The 27,679-nt window shown below is 42.0% G+C and overlaps 2 protein-coding genes and 1 non-coding gene across 3 annotated transcripts in view; 2 read left to right on the forward strand and 1 right to left on the reverse strand.

Moving 5' to 3' along the window:
- Positions 1-15,209, forward strand: part of ltk (leukocyte receptor tyrosine kinase) — a 66,210-nt gene extending 51,001 nt beyond the window's left edge. The window contains exons 17-29 of the mRNA XM_005724102.2: positions 1,670-1,834; positions 2,002-2,121; positions 4,734-4,841; positions 5,380-5,566; positions 5,669-5,759; positions 6,151-6,215; positions 7,532-7,661; positions 7,753-7,850; positions 8,294-8,386; positions 8,602-8,703; positions 11,295-11,429; positions 11,652-11,742; positions 11,852-15,209. Of these exons, the coding sequence (XP_005724159.1) occupies positions 1,670-1,834; positions 2,002-2,121; positions 4,734-4,841; positions 5,380-5,566; positions 5,669-5,759; positions 6,151-6,215; positions 7,532-7,661; positions 7,753-7,850; positions 8,294-8,386; positions 8,602-8,703; positions 11,295-11,429; positions 11,652-11,742; positions 11,852-12,889 (2,423 nt within the window). The 3' untranslated portion in view covers positions 12,890-15,209. The remainder of the gene's footprint in view (positions 1-1,669; positions 1,835-2,001; positions 2,122-4,733; positions 4,842-5,379; positions 5,567-5,668; positions 5,760-6,150; positions 6,216-7,531; positions 7,662-7,752; positions 7,851-8,293; positions 8,387-8,601; positions 8,704-11,294; positions 11,430-11,651; positions 11,743-11,851) is intronic.
- Positions 6,452-6,524, forward strand: trnak-uuu (transfer RNA lysine (anticodon UUU)). The gene has a single exon. It is a non-coding gene; the product is annotated as a tRNA-Lys (tRNA).
- Positions 15,210-15,256: 47 nt separating the features above from the next.
- itpka (inositol-trisphosphate 3-kinase A) lies at positions 15,257-26,692 on the reverse strand. The gene is made up of 7 exons (XM_005723938.2): positions 25,724-26,692; positions 21,155-21,254; positions 19,611-19,824; positions 18,262-18,466; positions 17,294-17,395; positions 16,818-16,889; positions 15,257-16,302 (listed from the first exon to the last, which is right to left on the reverse strand). Exons 1-7 carry the CDS (start codon positions 26,132-26,134, stop codon positions 16,033-16,035), a joined length of 1,374 nt encoding a protein of 457 aa, XP_005723995.1. The 5' UTR covers positions 26,135-26,692; the 3' UTR covers positions 15,257-16,032.
- Positions 26,693-27,679: the final 987 nt, after the last annotated feature.

Raw genomic sequence — 27,679 nt, forward strand, 5'->3', positions numbered from 1 at the left:
ATATATAATATTTAACTTAATATAACATATTAATGCCAGCAACACACTTCAGCAGCAGTGGGACACACTTTTACCAACATTTGTCTGACTTTTGTAGGCAGCCTTAGCACCTGTTTACCAGCAGATTTTCATCAGATTTTCCGATGTGTAACATCATGTCATTTTCATATCCACCATATATGTAGATGGTGTAGTGTACACATGCACTGATAATGTGTTTAAAACAAAACAGAAAACCTGAATGTATTACAATCATTTTCTGTAAAAGGAAGAGGCATGTGGCAGAGAGTGGACTGAACGCAGGGTTCAACAGACAGAAATAAACTCAAAATCCATTTTATTTAGCTGATAACAGGCAAGGTAAACAGAAAGAAAAACAGGAGCAGGATAAGCATAAACTAACAAGAGGCAAATGAGACCAACAGAAACTCACACACTAAGAGGGAGAGCACAACAAAGAACAGAGGGAGATGCAGATGTTATAGACACAAGAGGAGAGTGGACACACCTGGAAGCACAGCTGAACAGAATCTAACAAGACAGGGGAAGAAAAACTGTACATGACGTACACAACACCACTATCAAAATAAAATAGGAACTAACACACATACTGAGAACCAGACTAAGACATGTTAACTTGACACAAGGACCAGACGTCCAGCCATGTCACAATGGGGACTCAAAAAGACGAAACACAAAGATTAGTGATGATTACGGGAACTCGACCAGACAACCACAGAGACAGGCCAAAGAGAGACACGACTAGGACAGACACAAAAAAGGATCTAACATAATTGAACAAGAACCAAGAAGAAGAAATATAAATAACAAAATTCAAGGGCACCAATGAATGCTAAAGTCAAGAGTCATTAATCAAGAACTAGAACATGAAAATCTTCTAGTTCCAAAGAAACGGATAATAAGTCCAACACAAACTCAAGATAACTGGTTGGAGAGCCAGGACCATGGGCTATAACTCACCAAGGCAACCCATCAGATGTTGAGAAATTGTCTTCCTTTTGTTTTTATTTTATGTGCTCATTTTGAATTTGAGGCCAGCAACACGTTTACCACTTTGTTGCATCATCTCATCATTTAACACTCTTTAAACACTCTGTAAAAGCTTGGGAACCAAGAAGACCAACTGCTGTAGTTGCAGAATTTTACAGAGTGTCCCACTTCTTTTGGTAAGGGAGAGAGGTGGGGGTTATGAATGTATTAAAAAGCTATTTGATCACAAGCGCAAGATGTTCTTGACATGTAATGTGTTAGGACAATAACAAGTCTGATTTTATAGTGTCATGGAAAGATCAAAGTACTATCTGGATCATCTCCATCTACTTATTCTTTAATTTGTCATAATTGTGCTTTCATTTTAAAAAAACACAGTTTTATGTACTCTGTTTTGTGGGAGTTTTTGTTTAAGGATTACCTTTTAGTTTGGTGGTCTAGTTGGAATTTACAGGGCAACAAAGGAGCAGTGTGGCTTTCATTTTATAGCCAAAACCTGCTATACTAAAGCTTGTTTCTCTGTGCTACAGATGTCTTTTTCCCTCTATGGCACAGATGAATAGGCTGCAGAGCTAAATGTGTGTTGGTTTCATCCCCTCACTCTCTAACAAATAATTTTCCTTTTGATGTTTGTGTTTATTTCCTGTCTTCTTTCTAGCAATGGAAAGTCACGGTGAGTGTGAGATCAAGGTGCAGCTGAACTGCAGCCACTGTCAGACGCAGAGCTGCAAACGAGAAGCAGATACTCACCTCATCCTCTGCCTCTGTGATGATGATGATGAAGTCCTGGACATTGACAACGTTACATGTTTTAGGCCTCCAAGTATGTCTGTAAAACCCAGCAAACGGTCTTGCTTTTACTTGTGAGCCATGATATGTCAGACGTTTTGTTTTAATGTTAGTTTTAATGACACTTTTAATCCCTCACAATTCTTTCCCATCTAAGCAGCTAACAAACACTAATTGACAATCTCTGCTCCACCCCTCCAGCGCCTCGTCAAAGCCCGACTCTACCGGTCCCGGTCCCGATGCCGACATCCCTGATCCTGGCTGTTGTGGTCTCCACCGTCGCCAGCGGCTTTGCGCTGGTCTGCGCCGGCGTCATCCTCAGTAAGAGACTCCTCCAGTTCTGTGCGCAGTCTGTGCCCTCCACCTTCCACCGGCTGTGAGCACAGCTGGGACACGCACATGCTTCCAGATGTTACTAACAACAGAAACAGAAACAACTTTGATAAATGTTGGTTTAAATGCCCTTCGCTGGCTGTGTGGAAGATGACTAAAGGAGCGATGGCAAAGATATGGTTGAATTATTAGACGCTGACAGTGAGCACAGTATGAACACTCATTACAAGCACTCATTCCAGGTAACGCTCTCTTTTCTCTGGCTGTATGTATATACAGTATAAATAGGTGAAACTAGACTATTTTGCTGATGAGAGGCGATAAAGAGGTGACTGTTAAATACCGTATTGTTTATATGCTGTATTCAGTGCCTGCAGTGGAACGATTGCTCTCATGGAAGCATGAACATTTTCGAGACGTGCTGTAAGCGTCTCGCTGCATGAATTCATTCTAAAAAAAAATGCTGATTATAAAAAAAGCACAAGCAGAAAGAGTTGACATTTAAGTTTCTTTCAGTATGAGTGGGTTTCTGTAGCGGTAAATGTCAGCTGTTATAATTTATTGTCTGTAAAAAACAAAAAAACAAACACAGAAGTGATTATACAGACATGAAGATTACAACAGTATTTGAAAATGAAGAACTGTGATAAGAGATTAGCCTTTTTTGTCATTTTGAGAAGCGCGCAGCGACAAGCGTGAGTTGAGCTGAACCCACGGGCATCGACTCCGTGATAAGAGGATAGAGCAGAAATTGTTCCTCTTTAAAAGTGTTAAATGCTATCCACACAAAGTGCTATGATATGGAGTATTAGAATAAGTAGGTGCTTGTTTGCTGAGCGACAAGGTTACCAGAGTTTCTCTTGTAGGCTGCGGGTTTGAGACAATCAGATGGTCAGGCAGGCTGTAAAATGCTAAAATAGGAGTAATTAGGGAATTAACCATTACATTTGTATAGCTTTAATTTAACTACTCTGTAGCAACCACACTTAAAACAGGAAGCTCAAGAAAGAAGAGAGGGATTCTGAGACAACCACATTTTGACAATGAACATGGTCTCAAAGGCTGCTATGCAAAATATACTGTTAAGTACCTTCTTTTGTATACCAAATCTCGTTTGATTAACTCCAGACACTTTATACAAATACAGTTTTAACAACACGTGGAGTCATTTTCCAGTAATGTAGGACAGTGAGGGATTATACAGCTAATAACACTCGGAGCACCTTTGTCACCTTTTGTGACAACTGTGTGCTGCAGACTTTATGAGAAGGGAATCCTCTAACAAGAGCTTTGTAAAGGTGTGCGTGTATAGCAGGTTCTCTTTCTCTCTCTCTCTGTTGTCCTTTTCATGACCTCACTGAAAACTCAAATATTAAGCAAAGCTCAGCTATTTTCCCACAGCGCGAATTGATGAGAGTAAACTTTGTGTCAGAGCCTCTGGAGGAATCGGCGCTGCGCTGACTTCCTGCAGAATAACAGCTACACTCCCAGCTCCCCAAGGGTTTAAAGCAGCCTGACAAGAAAACCAGGCATGACCAAACAGTTGGGACTTTTTAATGAAGTAATGCATGTAAAAACCTCCTGTAAGGAAAGCGATATGGAGTAACTCTTACAGATTTAAGAGTAATATGGACACTTCACCTCCTGGCAATGAAATCCGAGCAGAATAATGTCCGTTTTCCAGCCGAGCCTGAAGCAGAAGGTATTTGAAAATTTATGTGGTGACCTCCACCTTCACACTCCCCCCTCAAATTTCCGTTTCGCCACAAGCTTTATTCTGAATCCCTTATATCTCATGATAGCTTAGCATGAAACGTTTAACCTCCCATTTTAAATGACACCCTTAACGCACACAGTGCAGTGAAACAGTGCTCTGATGGAGTCGACTGTTTCTATTTTTTTGTTATCAGTAAGTGCTAATGGCTGACCATTAAAAGATGGCGATTTATGTTGGATGTGGTTGGTTTTCTGTCAGCAGAAGTGAGAGAATATGTCGATAAAGTGCGGCGGACTTGGTGAAAAGCGACGTGTGAGAGCTGGAAGAGGCGAGTTATTCATCAGATAAATGTCCTTTTAGGATAAAAGACTGCAGTCTGCATTTCTGCTGTGAAGTTCTTCCTTAAGAAAGTTTGAGCTCGGTGTAATTAAACATAAATACAACCCCGCAATCAGCTTATCAGAGTGTAATCTGACAGACGATAATTGCAGATACGGCGGTGCTACTAGTGGTGCGTACTGGGCCACTATATGCAAAATGGAACACTAACTGCATTGTGTGTAAATGTGTGCACTTGCTCTTAAATAAATCAGTTCCTAAACAAAGGCTGATGACATTCATTTTTATAACATCTGCTTTAAAAAAATACATATTTGGGGAGGATGGGGTGTTTTTACTGGAGCGTGTTTAATCTTTTAAAAAAGGCAATGAACGTACACACACGCTTCAGGTTAATGGTGTCTCCTTACCTGAGCTCTCCCCCATGCAGGGAGGTAGTCTGTTCCCTGGGCGCCCCATGTCCTTCACCCCCACCTCTTCCTCCTCCTCCTTCTCCTGCTTCTCCTCCTTAAAACTCCCCTTATCCCAACTCCTGAGTCCCTAGCATCTGCACCGGGCGATGGCTCGACGGCACCTCTTACCTGCACGCAACGCCCCCCCTCCCTGGCAGACTACCAACCTGCATCGGGGACATGGGCTGCCTCCATGGCGGGTGAGTCCAAACTCACTGGCACAGACAGTATAGGAGCAGTAACCAAGGAGAGGCCATCCCACATGCATGTCAGTTAGGTTAGTGGCTTTAGAAAGAAGCCAGCTCACTTGACTTCTGAAGGCAGCTCATCGTCTCTGCTTGAGGCTTCAATAACTGCTACTAACATAACATAACGTGTGAATTACAGATCCATACTGAGGGTGGTGTTTGAAGAGGTAGAACTCCAGTGTTGGAGAAGTGCTATGCAGAATTGGTGGAGTATTCTTTAAGAACAAAAATGAAGCCCTTTTTGCCATATTTTTATAGCTTTATTCCCACTAAGAATGTTGTTTTAGGATTGAAAAAGTTATCGAGATGTGGCTTGATCCCTCCTTGTGTTGCCGCTCCTACGTTCAGACAGATGGTCAGGAAGATCCTTCTGCCACTTACATGCACTTGTAGGGTCCTGATTAAAGTTTTATGATAATTTTTGTCAAGGGTTTGTCGACTCTTTAATATAACAAGCTTGTTCGTCCCTCTGCCTCGTCTTTTTCTGCAGTGTGGTACCACAAAAAGAACGACCTGCCTGCAGTGAGGGGGCGTCTTCAGAGTCCCGAGTATAAGCTGAGCAAAATCCGTTCCTCCACCATCATGACGGACTACAACCCAAACTACTTTTTCACCGGCAAAGCCACTTCGTTCAGTGAGCTGAAGGAAGTGCCACGCAAGAACATCACCCTACTGAGGTATGACACAAGCGGACTCAATGTTAGAGTGCCAGTTTAAGCTTCTGCTCTCCACCAAACGTGTGCCTTCGTTTCATTCGTTGTGTTTTCTCTCCTCTTTAGGGCCCTTGGTCACGGAGCCTTCGGTGAAGTCTATGAAGGTCAAGTTCTGGGGATGAGTGGTGATGGCAGTGCTATGCAGGTGGCCATAAAGGTCAGCCACTCATATTTTCTTAAATATTTGCACTTAAATGTTTAACAATGACACCTCGCATGTATGTTCAGTACTTATAATCCCATAAGTGGTGCTTCTGCTTCTCAGAGCTAAAGGTCATGGAGATGCTTTCACTTACAAAATGATTGTTGGCTTTTCTTATGTTGTGCAAAGACTGCAGCACAAAATGACTAAAAAAGAAGAATGCAGATTTGCTCAACGTCCCTGGATAAGATGCTTTAAAAGGCACACAGTTTAAAAAGGGAAAAGCAAAAAAGCAGAGAGAGCACCGCATGGGGTTACCTGCTTACAATGCTCTGCTGATTAGGTCTGAAAATTTATATTTCCCCTTAAAAGTAGCACACACTCAAATTCTCTTTCTATTCTGCAGACTCTACCAGAAATCTGCTCCGAGCAGGATGAAATGGATTTCCTGATGGAGGCTCTGATTATGAGGTGCACGAGACAGCAACCATACACTTCCTTTGTGCATTACACACACACACACACACACACACACAAGAAGTGGCTTCTAAATATTTGTGTTCACACACTAGGAGATGTGAAACTTTACTCATTAGAAATCAAAAGAATGACATAATTGTCCCTCAAAGACAATCGTGTCTGCAGGGGTAAATTTTGATCTCAGGAAAATGTGTGACGTTAATTGGTTTCTAGCGGTGGTTGCTTGGGCCTGGGTGGCTCAGTCGGTAGAGCATCAGACTTTTAATCTGAGGGTCCACGGTTCAAGTCCCTGTTCAGGCGTGCTTAGTTTACCTAATTTCCTTAGGTGTTAATAAAGTATTATGATTTCCCGTCTGATTTTGTTAAAGTCTACTCTATTTACAGGTCCATCCCTCAGTCAGCAAGTGACAGTTTTAAATACTTGTATTCTGGCTGATTGAAAATTGAGACTTTTTTGTAGTTGTATAATAAGTTTATCATTAATGAGATTTAAAAAAATTAACACTAAAAAAGAGGCAAGATATGACAATATGACACAGTGTGATTATTTATTTAACAAAATTTAAGCCAAAATGCAGAAGCAACGTGTGAAAAATTAAGTCGCAAACTGCTGCCAATCTTCCCAGGAGTGGACATCCCAGTAAATTCAACCCAAGCTCAGACCCTCCAGCGCTCAGAATAACGGCAAAAAATCCAAGATCTACACTTTGGTTACATTTTGTAGACTAAGACTAAAGAAAGGTTTGGAAAGGTTTTGTTTTGCGGTCACAGGACCTCGGCACCTTGCGGTCATTCAAAGGAGTTGACCGTGAACTCCTTTATATAGCTAAACTAAGATTTACAGATGTGTACAGGGATTTGTGTGTAATTTTTGAAGAGTCACAAGCACATGCTCTAATCCACACACAAATAAGCAGCAATTTTACCACACGTACAAATGCGTGCATCCATACCTTCGCTATATGATGTAAACGAGTTTGACATCCAGAGTGTAAAGGAAAGAATTCCTCCACAACAATTGGAGTCGAATCATGGGGTGCGCTTGATTTTTCACACGCTGCTTCTTCATTCTGCCTTAGTTTTTGTTAAATACATAACGACTGCATTAACATGTGTTGTTCTGATGGTTTTTGAGGTTGTATTTAAATTATTTTTTAGACCTCATGAGGACCAGATTGTTTTTATTATTTATTAAATCTTAAAACCTTACAATTGTACTTTCTTGTTACCATCAATGTATATTTAAGGACGTCAAAGTCATCTTAAGCCTTCTAAACAAAACACCCTGTTGTTAACTGCCCATGCAGCAAGTTCAGCCATGAGAACATCGTGCGCTGCATTGGCGTCAGTCTGAACATCCTGCCGCGCTTCATCCTGCTGGAGCTGATGACCGGAGGAGACATGAAGAGCTTTTTGAGAAGAAACAGGCCACGAGCGGTGCGTCTGTACTACACCTTTACATGTGTGTTTGTGCCTGCAAGCTCTGTGTGTTTACGTCGCACACTAAACTGATCTGTGCTATGTCCAGGGCCAGACCTCGTCTCTCACCATGCGGGATCTGCTGCGCATGGCCAGAGATATCGCCTGTGGATGTCGCTATCTGGAGGAGAACCACTTCATACACAGGTTCGGATTCGCACCCAGTTTTCGCAGCTTAGAGCTCATAAAAGTGCAAACTCAAAGCGGTTTTTCAGCCACGGCAAAAAGGAAATGTGTTAGCAGAGCTACGCTGTGGTGAAATCTGCATAAAAATGATTCATTAGACATTCTGTAACGCTGCATATGTTGCTTTAAACGAAACCTCTTGCAATGCGACAAAAAACACATAAACAACTATTATTTCATTTTGACTGCAGTTTGAGTTTGTCTCTTAATTTGAAAAATGTGTACAATCATTTGCAAGCACGAATAATCATGCATTTGAAGGTTTTTCAAAGGCCTTCGTTTCTTCATTGCAAACCGCAGTTCTGAACATTTTCTGCAGCAACAAATTTGACAAAGTAACAACAAGCTTCTCTGTTTCGTGTCATCGCACAGATAAATCATGTAAAGGATTTTGTGTTTTTCAGAGACATCGCTGCCAGAAATTGCCTCCTTACCTGCCCTGGGTCGGACAGAGTGGCTAAGATTGGAGACTTTGGCATGGCACGAGATATTTACAGGTTCATATACGCTACTCCAAATCTGCAGTGGCGCCCTATCCACCCATAATTTAAGATGGATTGATGTGGTTATTGGAGCGTGGCTAAATAGATTTTTCATTTCCCTCCACAGGGCCACGTAATTTACTTACATTTCAGTTCGTGGCCTTTTAGCATTTACCATTTGTTCTTAACTCAGCCTAAATGTACCCTGCCTTTCTTTCTTTGTTTTCCAGAGCCAGCTATTACAGGAAGGGCGGCCGGGCCATGCTGCCAGTTAAGTGGATGCCACCAGAGGCCTTCATGGAGGGGATCTTCACCTGCAAAACTGACACATGGTATAAAGTCTACCACTAAATACCAGTAGACAAAGAAAATCACAAGACAGCTGTTGTTAATTTTGAACTGTATACACTTTGCTTTTGTCTCAACACTGGGACACCATGTTCGGAAATATATCATTTAGAAGTGCCACACATTTGTAGGTCTTTGTAAATATCATGCGGTCATGCTAACTGTTCTAACACTACAGTGATTATTCAGATGTCTGAAACATTTTCTGGACAATAAAACAACTAATACCAGATGGCGAACTTATTGTAATCGAAAACAGACGCTGGCAATGAAAGAAATTTACTTTGCAGCGGTGTCAAAATGCAAAAAAACAAAACAAAACAACAGAAAAAAAAATTCTCACGAGGTATGAAAAGTATTCGCCAGCGAAACCGAATTCGATTTTATTAAAAGCCTATATGTGGTCAGTACGATGCCCTGCAGGGAGGTTTCCACAAACCAAACATGTCTGCTCCTAGTAGACAAAGCTAGGGTGCATTACATCAAGTGAACATCTTTTCAAAACCAGGACAGCATTTGTATTCAAGACACTGAGCCAGCCAAACAAAGAGCACTCTATTGTTGTTAGGAAAGCGCAGTGGCTGTAATGGTAGAGGAGCGGCGTCCAAACCGCTTCTCCTGTGACAGTGCAAGTCAAATATTTAGTTTGGGGCAAACCATTTCAAAACCTCTATTTGGTAGAGTGAAAGAGAGGGTTGTTTGCAGATCAGAAAGTTAGACCCTTATAGAGGAGAGACCGCAGCATAATCGATTTGACCAGCAGTCTATTAAAATCCGAGCATGTTGATGGAAACGTGCACAGAGGCAGCTACAGTTGCACCGCAGTTCGTCCCTTCAAAGCTGTTTAGACGGGGAATCATTCATCGGCAAGATATCTCCTCTGAACAAATGAAGGAAAAACAAAAAAAACACACGAGTGTTGCAGCTGCTGCGGCTTTCCAGTCATGTATGAATGTGAGAGTGAATGAATAGTGGAATTCAAATGCAATCCATTATTATTATTATTGGTTAAGAAAACTCAACGCCAGTGATCTACTGCCCCAGGGGTGTCAAACATAAGGCCGGGGGGCCTGAATTGGCACAGCAAAGACCTCAATCCAGCCCACTGGACGGCTTTGGAAAATGTGAAGCAGTGCGTTGATTTTTGAACTTTTAGTTGTGTTTCATAGATTTTAAAGCTTTTCCTATTAATCAAGACCCCCCCCCTCCCCCTCATCCCCCATTGGCATTCATATTAGAACAAAGTGATTAACTAACAGATTAACAATTATGTGACAGGAAAAATCCCTGTTTTCACACTGTCTGCTATGGAAATGTCTGTTTTTCTGTGAATGAACCAACACTTTATGATTAGAATTACAGAGCAGTCTGGAAAAATGAACTACAAGAACAATTTTACTCATTTAACCTGTAGTTTTACTGGGCCAGCCCACTTAAACTGAGCTGTATGTGCCCCACAATGTGAAATGAGTTTGACATCCCTATACTGCACTGTTCGGTGTAGCAACCTGTAACTGGATGTTGTTGGTAAGGTTAGAGTGTTTTTTGCTCAAATGCAAAAATGATGCTTTACAAGCAAATAAAAGCAAAAGGCTTACAAAAGAAGAGGCAAACAACGGGGAGTAACAAGGCCTGCAGGGTTTTAGAAAGCCAAAGAAATTAATAAAACCAGAGGTGGTTACTAACACTGTTCCACTAGAATACTAATTTAGAAGAAGAAAATAATACCCTGCCCAAAACAAAGTAAACCACAGCAGGAGTCTCACTCCTAATGTCACTAACAATGAATAATCTTTGATCCTTTGTCTAGTGAAAGTCAAGTTTGTGGAAATGGGAGAGCTAAACCTTAGTAAAACCACCTACTATGGTAAATGGTCTGTATTTATATAGCGCTTTACTAGTCCCTAAGGACCCCAAAGCGCTTTACACAACCAGTCATCCACCCATTCACACACACATTCACACACTGGTGATGGCAAGCTACATTGTAGCCACAGCCACCCTGGGGCGCACTGACAGAGGCGCACTGTAGATACACTTTAGAGTAGCTGTACTGGGAGATTCACTGGGTTTTTTTATATATTTGTTCTGGTTGGGTAACACCTCCATGGTCATTGCCAGGTGTTGAACAGTGTTGGACATGGTTATCAAGGTGTAAAAGATGTTACACAACATTTTCAGGGTCTCTTGGGGACTCTTATCAGTTAGAGTCGGGAGCAGGAAGCAGAGTGATTGAGATCTGGGTCACAGGGGGTCATGACAAGCACACAACTGAGAAAACAGAGAGCTAGAAAAACAAAAACAAGGAGATTTCTACACGAATACTTAAACTCGCTGCACTCTTAATTCAGCAGGGGAAAGAAAAGGGCAATTACAAGCATTTATTTTGTCAAAAGAAACAAAAGAATCACCCTGAATGGTGTCAGCTTCTATTCAGGAAAAAATTGTTGGTTTTGTGTTTGTTCGTGATGTTTGCATTTGTTGTTCCTTGTCTGAGGAACATTACAGTAGAATAAGTTTAGCACTCAAAGACAACTTCATCCACTCAGTTATTGATCGATGTCTCCCTCTTCAGGTCATTTGGAGTTCTGCTCTGGGAGATCCTCTCGCTGGGTTACATGCCATATCCTTGTAAAACCAACCAGGAGGTCCTGGAGTTTGTCACCAGCGGAGGCAGGATGGATCCTCCCAAAGCCTGCCCAGGGCCTGTGTGAGTACTGACTCAAGTTGCGGTTTCTGTGGGCTTTTTTTCTTGGTATTTTTTTAAAGACATAATAATGTTTGCTTCATCTTCCACCTTTGATGTGATGTTGATTAAACCTGCTTCCTTTGTCTACTCAGTGAGTGATAAACGGGAATTAAGGACAAATTCAGAATTTCAACAGTTGTTCATTTGCTGGTTGTTTCTCTGCTTCTGTCGATTACTGTTTAGCTATCGGATCATGACCCAGTGTTGGCAGCACTGTCCTGAGCATCGGCCCAACTTCTCGACTATCCTGGAGAGAATCAACTACTGTACTCAGGCATGCATCTTCTCTAGATATTTAAGACTGCTAAGGTTGCTTTTTTGTGTCTTTTAAATGTTTTTTCTCTGATTATCATTTAATCCTCACTCTTCTTTTTCTCTCTCAGGATCCAGATGTGATCAACACGCCTCTACCTGTGGAATATGGCCCCAACACGGATGATGACGGAGGCACTGTAATCCGTCCTACTGACCCGACATCTACCTGTCTCACTCCACTTCTAGTCTCACACCCTCCCTCCCAGGATTGTCCCTCCCAGCTGGGTTTCTCAGCCATGGGCCTGGGTCCCACCCCTCTTCCCCTGCAGCCTACAAAGCCCCGTCTGCTCCTGCAGAGGACCCAACCTGTCCACCATGAAGTCACATCATGTCGCGAGGTTTTGGAGCCATGCTGGGCTGAGCCCGTTCCTGCCCCTGGTTTGTCAGCGGTCTCCAACTGGCTCCACCCTGAGCCTCCTCATCACCGACCCTACTCCAGAAACAGCTCTTCCTCAGAGAACCAGAGGCTGAAGAACAAGACTAAGAACCTCTGGAACCCCACATATGGATCCTGGGTCTTGGATAACTTAAGGGGGAAGAAGGCGCTCACTCACACCCAGTCCATGCCACTCTCGAGCTCCACCTCCAAAACGCAGACCCACAGCCCAGCTTCAGAAAACCACGAGGCTGGCAGTGACGGCACCAGCAGCACCTACCTCAGCCCTAAAAGCCTCTGCACTTCCTCGACTTCATCTTCTTCTTGCCAGGCTCAGGCTGCCTCTAGCACGTCCTCCCATAAGACACCAGCAGGCGGTGGCACAAAATCTATGGACCTTGCTAAGCTCCAGAGTTTCCCATGTGGCAACGTCAACTATGCCTACGACGAGCAAAGCTATGAGGCAGAAAGCCTGCCGTTGGTTGTGCCCAAAGCCCCAGAAGATGTGAAAAACACCAGCTCTGCTACCAGTGTCTCATCAGGGAGTAGCCTGGGACTAGCATTAGGCCTCCATACCCCCTCATCCTGCATGCCCAAGCTGCTGCTGCTGAAGCGCCATGCCAGCTACGGGCATGAGGATGTGAGGAGACACACCAAAGCTGAGAAACCCACACGTGACAGAGACTCTGGCTTTTCTCTGTCTGAAGACCTCAGTGTTACTCCTATCTAAGAAAAGGATTCAAATGTCACCTGAATCCGTTTCTCAGAAACTGAGACTTTAGCTCTGGAATTTTTAGAATAAAAAGCATGACCATGAAGGCTCCTTCATGGTCAAGTGCCACAGTGTCTGATTCTTACAGCTCCTAGAATGCTGGAAAACACAACTGAACATTCCCGTCCACACAAACACTCTGTAATACAGAGAGCCAACACTGGAGCCCTGTCAAAGGCTTCTGATACCATAGTAGCTGAACACTGATGCTGAAACACTGGGAGACTGGCGGCCCTGCACTTCCTCAGTGTCCACACTGTGGGTGAGGGCTGCCAAAACGTACTGCTGTTGATGGACTCCTTTTATACCTGTTATTTTTTCTTTTTGCTGTATTTTATTCATGAAAGCTTTGCTGGCAGTATATGTGAATTTGTAGTATTTAGTGTATGACCATAAAAGACTAAAAGAATATTGAGTCATTGGGAGGAGAATCTCCAAGACGTTTTAATTTCATAGGTATAAATTTTTTGAAAAGTAATTCCACTCTTTTGATGCTGATGGGCAGAATCACAGCTCTATATACACTTTAGGACCTTTATACTACTCGTTGGTACTCTAATATAATTGGTTTCATCCCATACAATGTGAAAACACTTCCTCTGGCAATAACGTGTATTTTCTGACTTGGTAGGTGAAGCACGAGCCTGTTTCCAGCCTTGTTCTCAGCTAACTGGATACTGGTCTACAAATTTAAAGTTTGGGGGGTTTAAACTCTTTTTGACTCTGGATCAGTGGTTCTCAAACTGGGGAGGGGCCCCACCCAGTGGAGCAAAGAGCCACTGCAGGAGTGGTGTTAGGAATCAGGGTACACTCAACAAAGCGTTGAGCTGCTTGCTATTGCAAACATCTCATCAGCCAATCAGGTGGCAGCAACTTGATTTAGGCATTTAGGCATGGTCAAGGCGACCCGCTGAAGCAAGCATCAGAATGGGGAAGGAAGGTGATTTATGACCACGCTGTACCCATCTTCTGATCCAATAGAGCAACTTTTGGGATGTGGTGGAAAAAGGGATTCACATCCTGGATGTTGGAACTTTGTGATGCAGTCATGACAGTATGGACCAAAATCTCTGAGGAATGTTTCCAGCACCTTGTTGAATCTATACTATGAAGAACTGAGGTAGTTCTGAGGGTACATGGGGTCTACCCCTGCATTAGTAAGGTGTATCTAAATCTAATGAGGTGTAAATATAACTTTATGTATGCTAATGCTTTTGTGTTGAATTGCATCTTTTTCACAGTGCGCTAAAAATTGTGGGATGGGGGTCGTGAGCTTGAGTGTACCAGAAACAGTCTGAGAACCACCGCTCCAGATTGAAATAATGGATGTTAGCTTCTGAAGAAACCGGCCCACCAAATTAGACACATTTGCTTTCTTTGAGGGTTTTATTTTTGTGGATGAGGTCTCGTTCCCCTTGTCCCAATATTTACTTGGCTTTAGAGATGTTTGAAGAGTCCGAGTTTGATGACGACCTTGCAGCTAAGAAAACACGAAAGCTATTTTTGTACTTGCTCCTACTTGCTTACACTGGACTAACATTACATTTGTAGCTGTTTGTTGTTGATGTTTTGTTTTTGCATTTGCATTCAGTCATGTTAATGATGAATCTGTAATCGATCACTGCCATTCGATACGTACTGCTACACTGCCTCTATAGATGTAGTGCTGGTAGTACTTACGTTTACTCAACAGGGGGAGGTATTCAACTCTGAAATACCAAACAAGTTGCTGTATTTATGCTTTCAGGTTATTCTTATTTAATCAAGTTTATAGTTGTACTTGGTGTGTGACATTATTTTGAGCCTGAACATGGCAATATTATATTTTTTGATATGTTGTTACATTTATGTAAGAGTTCTGTAGGCTTACTGTGTGTTATAAGATAAGACCTGCTGATATTTGTGTCTTTATCTGCTGTTTATCTCTTTAAGAAAAAAAACGTTTGTGCCATATAGCAATACTGATTACTGTGGATTGTTTTTTTTCTCATTTTCTTAAAGAAGAAAAAAAAAGACCCTCATCTTACTCATAGTTTATATTTCTTATGTCCCGGTAGATTTTATTTCACACTCATTTCAGTTTTTATTCCTGTATTTTTGTAGCTGAGGATGCCTCAAACAAAAGTGCAAAGACATTCTATGCAATATACCGTCTTTACTTTCATCTCACCTAACTGTGCCCCAAATAAATCAACATATATCAACCTCACTTGTGTGAGTATGATCAGTCACACACATTTATATCCCTGCAAAAGGCCGTCAACTCTGTCCAGACTAACACGCGTAACACATATAGTGTGAAATAGTGTTCCACCACTAAAGATAGAAGAAAAACGTTGTTCCCATTTTAATTTCATTTACATTTGATGACGTCCATCACCGGAAATAAAAACGATTACAAGTTTGATCACAGGAATGAACTTGATTAAAGAGAAATAATCTGCTATACAATGAAAGACAGTTCACCAGAGACTAACACACATAATACACTCCAGTCATTACGCAGTAGACTGTGCTATACTGGGAATGTGCTATATTTTGTAGTTATAACTGTGAGGTCTGTGAGCCAAACAGTTACATACTGAACATACGCCCCAACCTTTAATAATACACTGAAGGCTGATGGTTACAGTAAGTGGTGTAACGTGAGAATGAGTCTGTAACTTGTGCTCGTTCGCTCTCTTCTTGAGACAATGAACAGGCACATTTTTATGAGGCTTTTCACTCGTAACATCCTGAAAGTGAAATGCACAATGCCTGCACTTCTACTTCTGTTCATCGTGTAGGAGGCTGAATTAGTGTCGGTGCATTTTCTCAATCATTTTCCTTATAGTGACAAAACTTCCTGCTTCCCTCTGTTCAGCATCCGTCGCACAGCGTCGGTTTTTTTTGCCGGTGTCGATGCTAAATGTGGTCACATTACATTTAAAACGGTGAAAACCTGAGCCTCGGATCTACGTTTGATGCCCGTCATGTTCTTGTTTTCATTTTTAGTATTCTGTGCTTTAAAAAAAATAACCCCGACCAATCAATCATATCTGAAACCATCCCGCAGTGTCCATCAATATAGTTGCTGTTCCTTAAACCCGTTGAGTCAAAGGTCACTGGCTGTGTGTTTCTGTATTTTGGCTGTTTTCTTTGGTAACCGAGCTACCGATTTCTGCGCCGGCGGCACTGCTCACAGACTCCAGTGTGTGGATGAGGTTTTCCAAACCCCACAGGTAACCATCCTCCCGGTTTCCCTCCTGCCAGGGAATGTCATGACTTAATGTCTGGCCCTCTGGTAATGCCGTGGTCTTGCCAAAGTCAATAATCCAGACTTGCGCGTTGCCCGTATGGTCATGGATAAAGAGGAGGGAGCTGCCAATGACCTGATAAAACAAAAAGCTGTTAGTATTAGCTTTTGATTCTTCATCTTCTGCTTTTAATAACCACTCTTGCATCAATACAGATGGGCGACATATTAAAAAAAACCCTGCAGCAGTACTTTTTCTTTTTAATCCAACACATCGTTAGCTGTTACATGACGTACAACTGGCCAGAAATAATGTGATAATTCAGCCACGGTTCAGTGTAAGCAGTACGGATACACGGCCGCGTATCTATGTAAACTTTAACAGTCCAGTTTCATGTTGAAATATTTTTTATGCAAGTAATATTATTACGTAACACTCAGTACCCGGTGTGTGTTTGATGGCGATCTCAAGCCTATCATTAAAAAAAAGAAATAAGTAAGATAATATTTTCTAAGAAAAAAAAGAAAAACTCTTTGTTCCCCTGAGTGGAGCTTTGGAGGAAGTGCCAGGTGCAAAAATATTATTTGGCTGCTTTGTTTGCTTCCCTTTAATTTGCCACACATCTTTACTGTACGCAGAGGAGCTCTCACCTCGTGTCGCTTGAAGAACTCTGATGTCTTCAGGGCTTGTTGGATCTCTGTCAGTTTGCTCAAATATGACTTCTGTGGTTGAAAAAAAAATTAAAATAATTCATATATTAGATGGATTAGATAGCTGGAACACAACAGGATGTAGGCAGAGTGTATATTTGAGAACCTCCTCCCTAATAGAAAACTCAAACAGCATCACAGTGCGAATATTTGCTCTGTGGTTTACTCTCGTAGATCGCTTCGAGGCTGTTTTTGTTTGCCTTTAGAGCTTTTTTCAAATGTAAAGGCAGAGCCTACAAACAATTTCTATCTGTTCAAACACTGAACGCGGATGTGGGAGCCTATTCGGCTGCTGCATTCGTAGCTGATGAGCCGTTTCAGGTTAACGCCTGCACCGCTGCACTGTGTGTCTACTCCCGAGTCCTTACACGGATGAATAAAAATGTGCGTGAAGAGGATAACTGACTGCCACGTACCACGATGTTGACGTTTCCACCGACAAAGTCCTTGAAGACTTGGATGACATCCCGCTTCGATCTTGTTTTCTTGAAGTCAGTTCGACATGTGCCGTCACTTTTCTAAAGAAAAAAGAGAGAGAGCCAACCGTTCACACCTATGGGCAATTTAGATGCACCGAGTAGCCTAATCCCACTAACTGCATGTCTTTGGACGGGGAGAACATGCAAACTCCACACAGGAATGGTGGATTCGAACCCAAGACGTTCTTGCTGTGAGGCCACAATTCTAATCACAGTGTGGCACCATGCCTCACATGAACATTACACAATAAAATAAGTTCAATTCAAGATAATTATCTGGTGTGTCAGCTGGAATTTAAGGTTGTGTAGCACAGGAAGAGTAACTAGGAGGCCACATGACTCAGATGTTAAACTCAGATTTAAAACTGCAATTAATAAAAATTTTTGGCTGCAGACTCAATATATATGAAGCCACGCTATCATTCACTTTCACTTTCTTTCAGTCTCCATCAGCACCACTGCTAAGTGCGTAACTACATTCGGTGCCTATTGCTGTCTCTGTTTTGCTGTTGTTTGATGTTGCGTAGCTGCAGCAAGCTTATCAAAGATCTTTAACAAAAAGGGGATGCTTGGTGTAGCCAATAGTGACTGATCAGAGTAGTGAGAATGAAAAAAAGAGTAACATTGAAGGCAACTAAAAGAGCGACCTTGAATAAGCTAAAAAAGATCCAAAGAGCAGAGAAGTTCAGTCTGAGTTCATTGTCAGTGAGAAAGCCTTCATGTTACAGGCAGTTATTTCCCCAGTTGTTGTCCAAATACTGGTGTAAGGAAATTCAAATATTAAATATTATATGCTTTACCTTACAGTGCCTGATATGACTTATATACACACGGATTCAGATCCTTTGTGTAAGTTTATTTTTTCCTTCCTTTACACTAAAAATATCCCACATCATTCCTTTTACCTTGATTCCCTCTATCCTGAAGCCCAGGGTGTTAGTGGAGCTCATGGACTCCCTCCACTGCATGTAACGAGGCTTGGTTACCCCCCGCTGGGAATGCTCGTGAGGAGTTGGCCCCTCGCTGTCTACCTCCACCATTTTGTTATAGAGGTCTTCTCTCGGCTTGGGCCGTTCCCTCGCTCTCACAAGCTCCTCCTCCAGGTAGGTCCTTCAACAAGAATGGAGCAAAGGATTTTCAGGTGCTGAATTTAGGCTATTGGCATTTGAAGTGAGAAGTTTAAAGGCACAGAAATGTCAGTGGACTTTCAGGGTTTGTCTGGCTTTAATCACTTATCTTGAGTAATTAAGATGAAAGATAAGTAAGATTAGTCAACACTCGCCTACTCCTTTTTCATGCTCAACTTTACAGAGCAATTTTTCTTAAGTTGTGCTAAAAGCCAAAGAGATCTACACCCTTCTAGCAAATGTTAGAAGAGCTTATCAGTGCACAGAAGAGGGGGGGAAAGAAAACCTGCAACTCTAAAAGCCTTTATTTCTGTTTATGAACATTCCAGCAGCACACTCACAGTTGGCATAAAGTTACGTGCAAACAGATGCTAATTTCATTTTCAGTTTGCGAGCCACACTTCCTCTGTGCTGAAGAGGGAAGCTAAGAGGAGACTCCAGTGTGCAGCATTTAGCTGAGTGAAAGCGTGAGTGTGTGTTTGTGCAACTTAGCGGTTTTGCAACTGTGTGGTTGAGAGTGTTTTTGACAAAGGGGAGTCTCCAGGGACACCCTGAGTGTGTGAAACTCTGTGTATGCATACGAATAGTTTAGAAATAAAGACACGCAAACACCAAACAGGCAATAAAACGCTATGCTGGGTGTTTCTGTAAGTGTAGTGTGTGTAACTCTTCTGCGTGTGTGTTTTTTTTGAGTCAGTGTCTCTAAGTCCGTGTGCGTATGTGCGTCTGCGTATTTTTTTTGCTGAACCGGAAACAAAACCCTCAGAGGGGTGAGTGTCAGTACCTGCATGCCTCTGCATGCACTAACATATGCATGTATACGCTCATGTGTGCATTCAAGCATATATGTATGCCATTGTGTGTTTGTATGCGCGTGTGCGAGCGCATGTGTGTGTTTGCCTATTTGTGCACATGATACACTGAGACACCCCACCCGCTGTGGCAGGAAGCCAAGCATATAGCCTGCAGTTAGAACAGGTGTTCCCTTGTAGAGCAAAACCACTTTAAGCTGTATGTACCATCACTCGCCTGCACTTTCCTATTAATTCATTAAAAAAAACACAATAAAAACAGTGCATAAAAATTAATTACATGTAAATAAGACAGTGAAGACATAACTTTCATACCTTACTCCCATTTTGCAGTCCATAACATTAGGAAGGTCAAAGTTTGCCAGTAAATCAGTCATATGAAGGAAAGACTCTCCGTCTTTTTCCACAACACCGTGGTATCCAGGCACAAACGGGAGCAATGCGTCATTCCTCAGCTTCTCGAAACACTGCATCTCGTTCTCTGAGAACTTTTTCAGAATGGTGCCCTCATCTGCTGCTTTGAAGTTGCCTGAGATTAGATGAAGACAGGAATGAACAACGGCCTGATTTTGCCAGTGTGAGGTAAATATACCTGCATGTGGAGACTTGGGAGATACTGGGAAATTAAAGTGTCCTTCAATGTAAATTCATTGTCTGTGACAAGTAGGTACTCTAAAGTAACGTTACATTTTCTTTTAAATTAAATTAAATGACTCGTAACCAAGCAAAGACTTCTGTGGATGAAAAACAAGGAGGTACCTAAAGTTGCTGCAGTTCTTTGATCGGTCACTTGAGGCAGGTTCCAAAAGAACCGCCCTCTGACCCTCATGTAACAAATACCAAATTCAGTCATGCTTAAAAATGGCTTTAGTCTTTCCCATTTCTTTGCCTCTTCTTGACAACAAAACAGGGCTGAAATTGTATTAAGACGCAATAAAATCCTTGAAATAGGCTATTTTAAACGAATAATAGGATAATAGCGGCTATCAGTCAAATATGCCATGCCACTAACTTTGATCCTTACTACACACAGACTGAAATCCTATAGAAAGTTCAGTGTGTGACATCTTTGAATGGCAGGTGGATTCTTTGACTAGGTTCAACTCCTTTCATCTACCTAATTTAGCCATAGAACTTTGTGCTTTGACTGTATTTGTTTTCTGGAGCACTTTAATACGATTATCTGACAAACAACATTAGGAATGGACTGTCCAAAATGTATATTTGTTGCATAACAATCTACTGTTTTAATAGTATGATAGTTACTTAGTACTAATTAGCAGGCATTGTGTCACCCACACAGTCGCTAACCAGGACTGCTAGAGTTAGCGTGTAACGCAGCCTACCAGCCTCTTGTCTGAATATGTTCACATCAGGTTCCAAAAAAGCAACCTGAAGCTTCAGAAAGAGCTTTCAAAAACTAGTCCTAGCTACGTCCATCTTTTATATACAGTCTATAGCTGGGGTGCAATTGTAATGGATTTTTCTTGCCAAATTGTTTTTTAGTTACTGTCAGCTTTTACCAGGCGATGTTGGGAGAATTTGGTACTTTCATACAACAGCAGATTTTCAGGAAATGCTTTGGTTTAGTCGGGGGGCAGCACCTGGAGAGGATGAGTAGGCACCATAAGACATGACTCCCTTGCTACGTGTTCTTCTCTACCGGGCATCACAAACCTCTGTAATACAGAGGTGGCAGTTCAATGACTAATGTCTGGTCTGACATGATTAATGTATAGCAAAGTTCAGGGCAGCAATAAATATGAGGAAACAACTTCAGTATTTACTTCCACTAAAGTGGTGGACAAATATTATGTAATTTGTCCGAGTCAAGTGTGGTTTATGTGAATAGATCACACCTTTATGCCCGGCTAACTGGACCCAGTTTATTCTTTTCCTCTGGGACACACTGAACGGCCAGTGGACGAACGTCTTTAGCTTCCACCACGGTGGTTTGCTCTGGTGAAGTCATGCAAGAGAACAAAGAGAAAGGAAATTAATTCATGTTGAGTTAAAAGAAATACAACATTTCAAAACCTGCTAAAGTTAAGAATTATTTTAAGCACTTGGGTCTAACTGTGGGCTCTTTATTGGTCTGATAGCAGGAAAGAGTGGCGTTAACGGGCCTTCGTCCACTCCACTTTGTTCACTGAGTAGTTATCTGATCACACGGAAACTCTGCCCAGTGAGGCTGATGCCAGGTTTTTGGTTTTCCTCTGCATGAAACCCCCTATCTAGGTCAGTTAAATGTCATTTCAGTGGAAACTCTTATCTCATTCAGCATCTCTATTCAGCATCTCCAACGCGGCGTGGTGATTTGCTGACAACTTTGATTCACAGTGAGAGAATCTAAGTCTCCAAAACCTCCTGCTGAAAAACCAGGAGCCTGTTTGCAGCTTAATTCATTTCCTGGTTGCAGTGGAAAAATCTGGAATGCACCTTTAAGTAGGATTTGTCATCTTAGCTAATAAAAATTTAGGAGATAAAAATAAAATGACATGACTCAGGAGTATTCCATGTTTTCTTGGTGAATCTGTTTTGTTTTTTATGGATTGCTTTTACCATCATCCCCAACTTCTTCTTCTTTCTCTTTCTCTGTCTCACACCACGCTCAGAACAAACACATTAACAGCTTGCATTTTTACAGAAACACAAAAATGCTTCACACTTACGTGGAACTGCCTGTTTATCTTTCCTCCAAGAAAACTTACCACATCTTAAATAAAACACTAAGATTTTTGTGCTTCTTCAGATCATCTCAAAACTAATTAGAAGTGCAACTAAAGCAAAATAAGTGCATTCCCACTTTTTGGATAGAAAGACCAGTGTATGTCCTTGGAGTTTAGGTTTTAGCCTGGGGAGGTCATTACATTCTGTGTGCTCTGATCGAAAGAGGAAACGAAACAGGGGCTCTTCTCTCAGTGAAACCCTCAGCTCATGCTTGAGTATCTCACAGTTTACCATCCTCGCTAATAGCAGAAGTCTTCAGGGGCCAGCCGGGGCTCTCTTAAATGTCAGGTGATATGCTTCACTTGATTTTACTCTTACTTGTTTGCTGATAAGACTGCACTGTGAAGACTTCCACAAGCAAGCAGATTTAATTTCAGATGCTTTTCTTGATTTATCAGTTAATGTGAGTACTTTAAGTGCACACATTTTCAGCACATTAGTGAGGAAAAAAACGTAAGAAAAGCTCGAGTGGCTACTGGCTGAAATTCAGTGGAATCTTAGTATTTAGGAATAATTTGCTGTCATCCACAAGCAAGAGGAACCAGAGGCTTAGATCTGAATTCTGCGCTTTATCGTAAACATAACGACCCTGCAGCTCTTAGGCCATTATTTAGATTTTAAACACAGTCTGACATTGAAACTTCACATCGTTCACCCTGCGCTGCACTGACCTTGATGACGGAAGAGTTTGGACTGATAACACTGGATATTATACTGGTTTCACTCGCATGTTGGAACCTGAAAAGCACGGTCTGCTTACAGTGCGTTTTTGCTAGAGAAAGAATAGCAGCTCAAAACATGCCTCGGCAAAGGTGATGGAAAAAAGAAAAGCACTTAAGAGTTTTACTTAGGAAGAAAAAAGCACCAATGGCGCAACAGTGAAAAAATGCATTTGCAAGTAAAGTGCCAGCATTCTGAGCTCTGCTTATCTAATATTAGCAAAGTCTAATGAAGAGTTATTCTGTGGTAAGCTGACATCTGTGACCTATACCTATTATTATGCATTACATTATGAGGTTGTTGGCAACGATGCATGTTTCCATGACTGATTATGTTACTCTGATTTTGTCTAAAGGAGATCAGCCTCCACAGACACAGAGACTCATGTTAAATTAGATGACTAACTCGGTTCAATACAGAGATATTCACAGGTCATAAAACCATATCAGAGCTTAAAAGAACATATGTTAAATTTTAAAAAGCATGGAATTTTTTTTTAATGATAAAAAGTATAGTTTAGATCTTAAAACAAAAATGCAACCCAAAAGTGAAGATGAGAAAAACTTGAAAAACTGTGCAGAAGAAAGCTTTTCTCTTTCTCCATCATCTGAGTAATTGCATAGAGATCTAATAAGAGCAGGATACCAAAAAGATTTTTTTTTAAACAGTGGCTGAATCCTTAACAGTGTCTTGCATTTTAGTTGCTTTTTGCAGCAAAGTGCTTTAAAGTTAAGTAGTTATCAAATAATGTCTCATAATTATTCACCAGCTGTGGAATAATGCGTGTTTGCTCTTTCAAATTAAAAGGAATCCAGCTCCAGGACTAGTGTAATGTTTGCTTAAAGGTCACCCTTCAACAATGTTTTTCTGCTCCGTCAGGCGCACCTTTCTTTGTAACACCGTACTGTGTGAGTGAGACACTGACTCAACAGGCTGATCTGAACAAAGGAGTCAAAAACAACACTCCAAAAAGAAAAGCTCTTACTCACACACACACATAGCTGAAATCAGACTTCATGTGACTCAGTCAGGTTCTGCTAAACCAGCCACGATAACTCATGCCTTCCACGTGAAGCCACCTTGACGTGGTAATTGAATGCAAAGCACTGCGAGATTGGCAAATGAACGCGTCCACCTGCTGTTTAGTCGGCTAAAAACATCTCTTAATCTGTGTGCAGCGTCTGCCCTGAAATGTAAACAAGTAAAAGCTACTGATACGTGAGTGTATTTGACTTCCTGAGGTGCTTCTTTGTTAAATGTCAAAGGCCAAATCTAAAATTGGGTACTGACCACAAAAACTTTATTACACAATGACAAGTTAGCCTATGCTACTCTGTGTGTGGGCGTCCTTGTGTGGGCTGGAGTGTGGGTTGATGGGAGAGGAGCATAACAGTAGCTTTTATCAGCGTTGACACAAGTGACATTTTCTTTCCATTTTAAGTTACGAAAATGACCTTTTATTTAGGAAGGAATCTAACAGACTGGACACCGTGACGTTCAGCGAGATCGTCCTCTGGGTCACACGGGCCATGTGTGTTCAGTCTGTTTAAAAGAAAGTGACAGATCCGGACCTTGTATGGAAAAGCAAAGAGAAATGGTCAGCTTTTCAGGCGCACGCTAGCCAAGAGAAAGTCTGAATCTAAGAGTGGTGACAATGAAGACAAAAAGCAGATTATGCTTTCAGAGTGAAGAAACACAGATGTGACTCACTGTGATCGCACTCAACTTCCCAGCAGCTCATGTGAAGCGACAGCTATCGAGCTCCAGAACTGCAAAAACATTCTGTTCGGATGTAATTGTACAATAATCAGAGAGATCATGTGATTTGATAGACAGCTCAGTTTTAATGCCCACGCAAGCATGTCCCCTGACACTTGTCAGCCACAAGAATGTGAAATACAAACAAATTTCCACCCACAGTGAGGGTGAAAGGCCAGTCCTTCAACACAAGCCTGTGTGCTTAAGGAGGGAAAAGGCCGAGACTTACAGTTTCAAAATATATCAAGCTTGACGTTCAACAGGTCCGTTTTTGACATTAATAATTTGCATTACTTGAGCTGTGCACAATCTTTTGTGCAAAACATCCCATTGAAAAAAAGGCTGTATTTTTCTCTCAAGGAGTTTCATGTGGCCTTGAAGATAAAAACCAGTAAATAAGATGATACATAACTCTGACATCAGTCATCCAACACATTCCATGCAACAAAGGCTAACCAGCTTTTAGCAGCATTTTCATGTCAGTTTCTTTACTTACAGCCTGGTCATTAATAGAATGGGAAAGGCTCTAATGACCAATTAAAAATAAGGAGTGATAACATCACTTAAATGGGTCAGAGTGACCCAGAGTTTCACAATGCTCCTGTGCTTTCTGCCAATGCTATTGAAAGACCTCAAAGCATCTTCACACATATGTATTTGTATAGAGAGCAAGAGACACCTGTCAGACCAGTATAACTCATAACTGAAATTTCCCAGAACACACTTCCATGACCAAAACAAGAGATGCAAGATAGCTTGAAATGTAGACGTGACTGGTTTCCCAGGGGGATGTGTTTCTGGAGAAATCAGACTGTGTGTTTATGTCGTTTGAAAACTAAACTAAACAATATAAAATGAAAGGATGCTGTTATCACTCTGTAATTGCCTGTTCTCTGCAGTAAAACAGTCCCCGTGGGTCTTTCGTTAGGAAGTAGCTTGCTGTTTAAGTGCTGTTTATTTTATTGCTTTGCCCTCTTCTTCTTCTTCTTTTTTAACCCTCAGCTCTTCACGGTGTAATAGCTCATTTGCAAAGGCACACAGATGGGAGTCAGGATTGCAGTTTGAAAAAAAATAAATAAAAAAAAACCCAGAGTGGTATTTCTCCACCTTTACTGTTGTTAGCTGTGCATTCGGTTATTTTTCACTGTTTAAGAGAAAATGAACCGTCGTGGCGACCTTGCACCGACCATTAGATCGCTAGCTCTTTGCAGTTTACTCACTTCTCCGGGCTCCACCAGATGCTCTAAAGTGACGATGCCTTTGCTTTTGCTCTCGTTGTCACTCAGTAAATCATCCTCGGACTCCACGGCGGAGGATCCCGTGGAGGAGATCGAAGAGTTGGACAGTTTCCTGCGCAGCGTACCGTCCACCGCCCGATCCCAGTCCTCCTGCTGCATCTCCCGGGAGCAGCCGCCCCCCTCCGGGGTGATGGTGACCTGCGGTACCCGGGGCGCATCCATCACAATCGGCGGTCCGGACGACGGAGCGATCTGAGCGGCTGTCTCAATGAGCTCATCGCAAATCTGCGAAGACTTGGCAGCCACTCTTCGCTCTAAACGAGACGCCTCATTTATCCCACTCACCGAGAACCCGAAGTCCTTGGAGCTCTTTCTCCTGCACTCCTTGGGCATTGGCGAGCTGAATTCGTCGTGAGAGCGCACGACTACAGGCGCAAAGACGCGTCACTCTAACCTTCAAATCTGGTCATTTCACTTTGAGAAAAGTTCAAACGCGACGGAGACCAAAAGGAGCGCGTATCCACTCGGTGCTCTGCAGCTCTCCGTCGCTGCTGTCCAAGCGTAAACGCATATAAAAAGAAGAAAAAGAAGCCCCTGCTCTGCACCCTTCGCCGACTGTAAGGTAAAGGGAACCCCTCTTTGGTGGCTCGCGCTTCTACGCGGTTTACTCACGCGCGCGCGCCACTGTGCGCGCACCCACACACAACTGCACGGCGTTTATTATCTTCCGCATTGTCTTTCTCGCTTCCTGACTGAAACGTTAAACCAGCTGACAAGTTAAGTTTTTTTAAATGTTTGCAGACTTCCTTCTGACTTGCTTCTCTAGACAAACCTGAGCCGAAACAACAGCGGACACATTCAAATCGATATTTATCAATCGGACACATTGAGCGGAAAAAATGCTAATCTAAAGAAACAGAAACGCACGCGCTCACATCCACAGAAGGGGGCATCTGTCATAACTGCGTGAAAACTTCGAAATATTTTTTTCGAAGTTTTCTTATCAAAGGATGTACACGCGCGCGCACGGACACACACACACACACACACAAAGTAGAAGAATGCATAAGATGTTGATTCGTGACTATTTCTAGCTCAGTAATCAAATGTAAGCAAATATATAATGTGTTAACTCCTCCGCTCAAGCAGCGCGCAGATGATACTCGTGTAAGCGAGTCTGCTTGCAGCTCCTGTTCATCTGTTATAAATATGAACTCCAGCATTGTTCACAAGTCACACTGCGATGAGAGGAAACCCTGTATCAGCACTGGTTCAAAGAGGGGCTTTCTCACTATCATCTCATAATCACGATGACAGAAGGACTGCATGGGGCAGTGCACGGGCTTCTAGACGAGCAGCAAGCTTTCTTCACCAGAGTAAAGCACCTTCATCGCAGATGCAGCATTTGCAATAAAAAGAAATGAAAACTTCAAATGAAACTAAAGCGAAAAATCAAAATGAGGTGATAAGATTTCTAAAAGGAGAAAAGGAAAGGAATCGCTCATGATTATTTGTCAAACACAGCGCAGGGAATGTTATGGCATGGAAGACGTAGCCAGTGTGGAGTGTACAGGGCTGTACTTTCTGCTAAGATTCAGACAAATGCTCTAAAACTGACTGGACGCAACTCCACAGTATTCTGAAAAAGCAATCCAAGTGTTTCTCAAGGCAAAGAAATGTTCTTAGTGGCCATGTTAGTCACCTGATTTAAAGAGCATGCTTTTCAGTTACTGAAGACAAAACTGAGGGTAGAGACCCACAAACAAGCAGGATCTGAAGGCGACTGCAATAAAGGCTGAGTATTAAAAACTGTTTTATGTTTCAAATTCTGTGAGTTCATCCACTTACTCTAGAAATGTGTCAGTGTGCATGCAATTCCTAAACAGTTATTTTAGTACTTTTATAAAATGACTTAAGTTTTAAGGATTAAGGCTGACC

The sequence above is a fragment of the Pundamilia nyererei genome, unplaced genomic scaffold (genome assembly GCF_000239375.1).
Source record: "Pundamilia nyererei isolate P.nyererei 1_Seehausen unplaced genomic scaffold, PunNye1.0 scaffold00010, whole genome shotgun sequence".
Lineage (NCBI taxonomy): Eukaryota > Metazoa > Chordata > Actinopteri > Cichliformes > Cichlidae > Pundamilia > Pundamilia nyererei.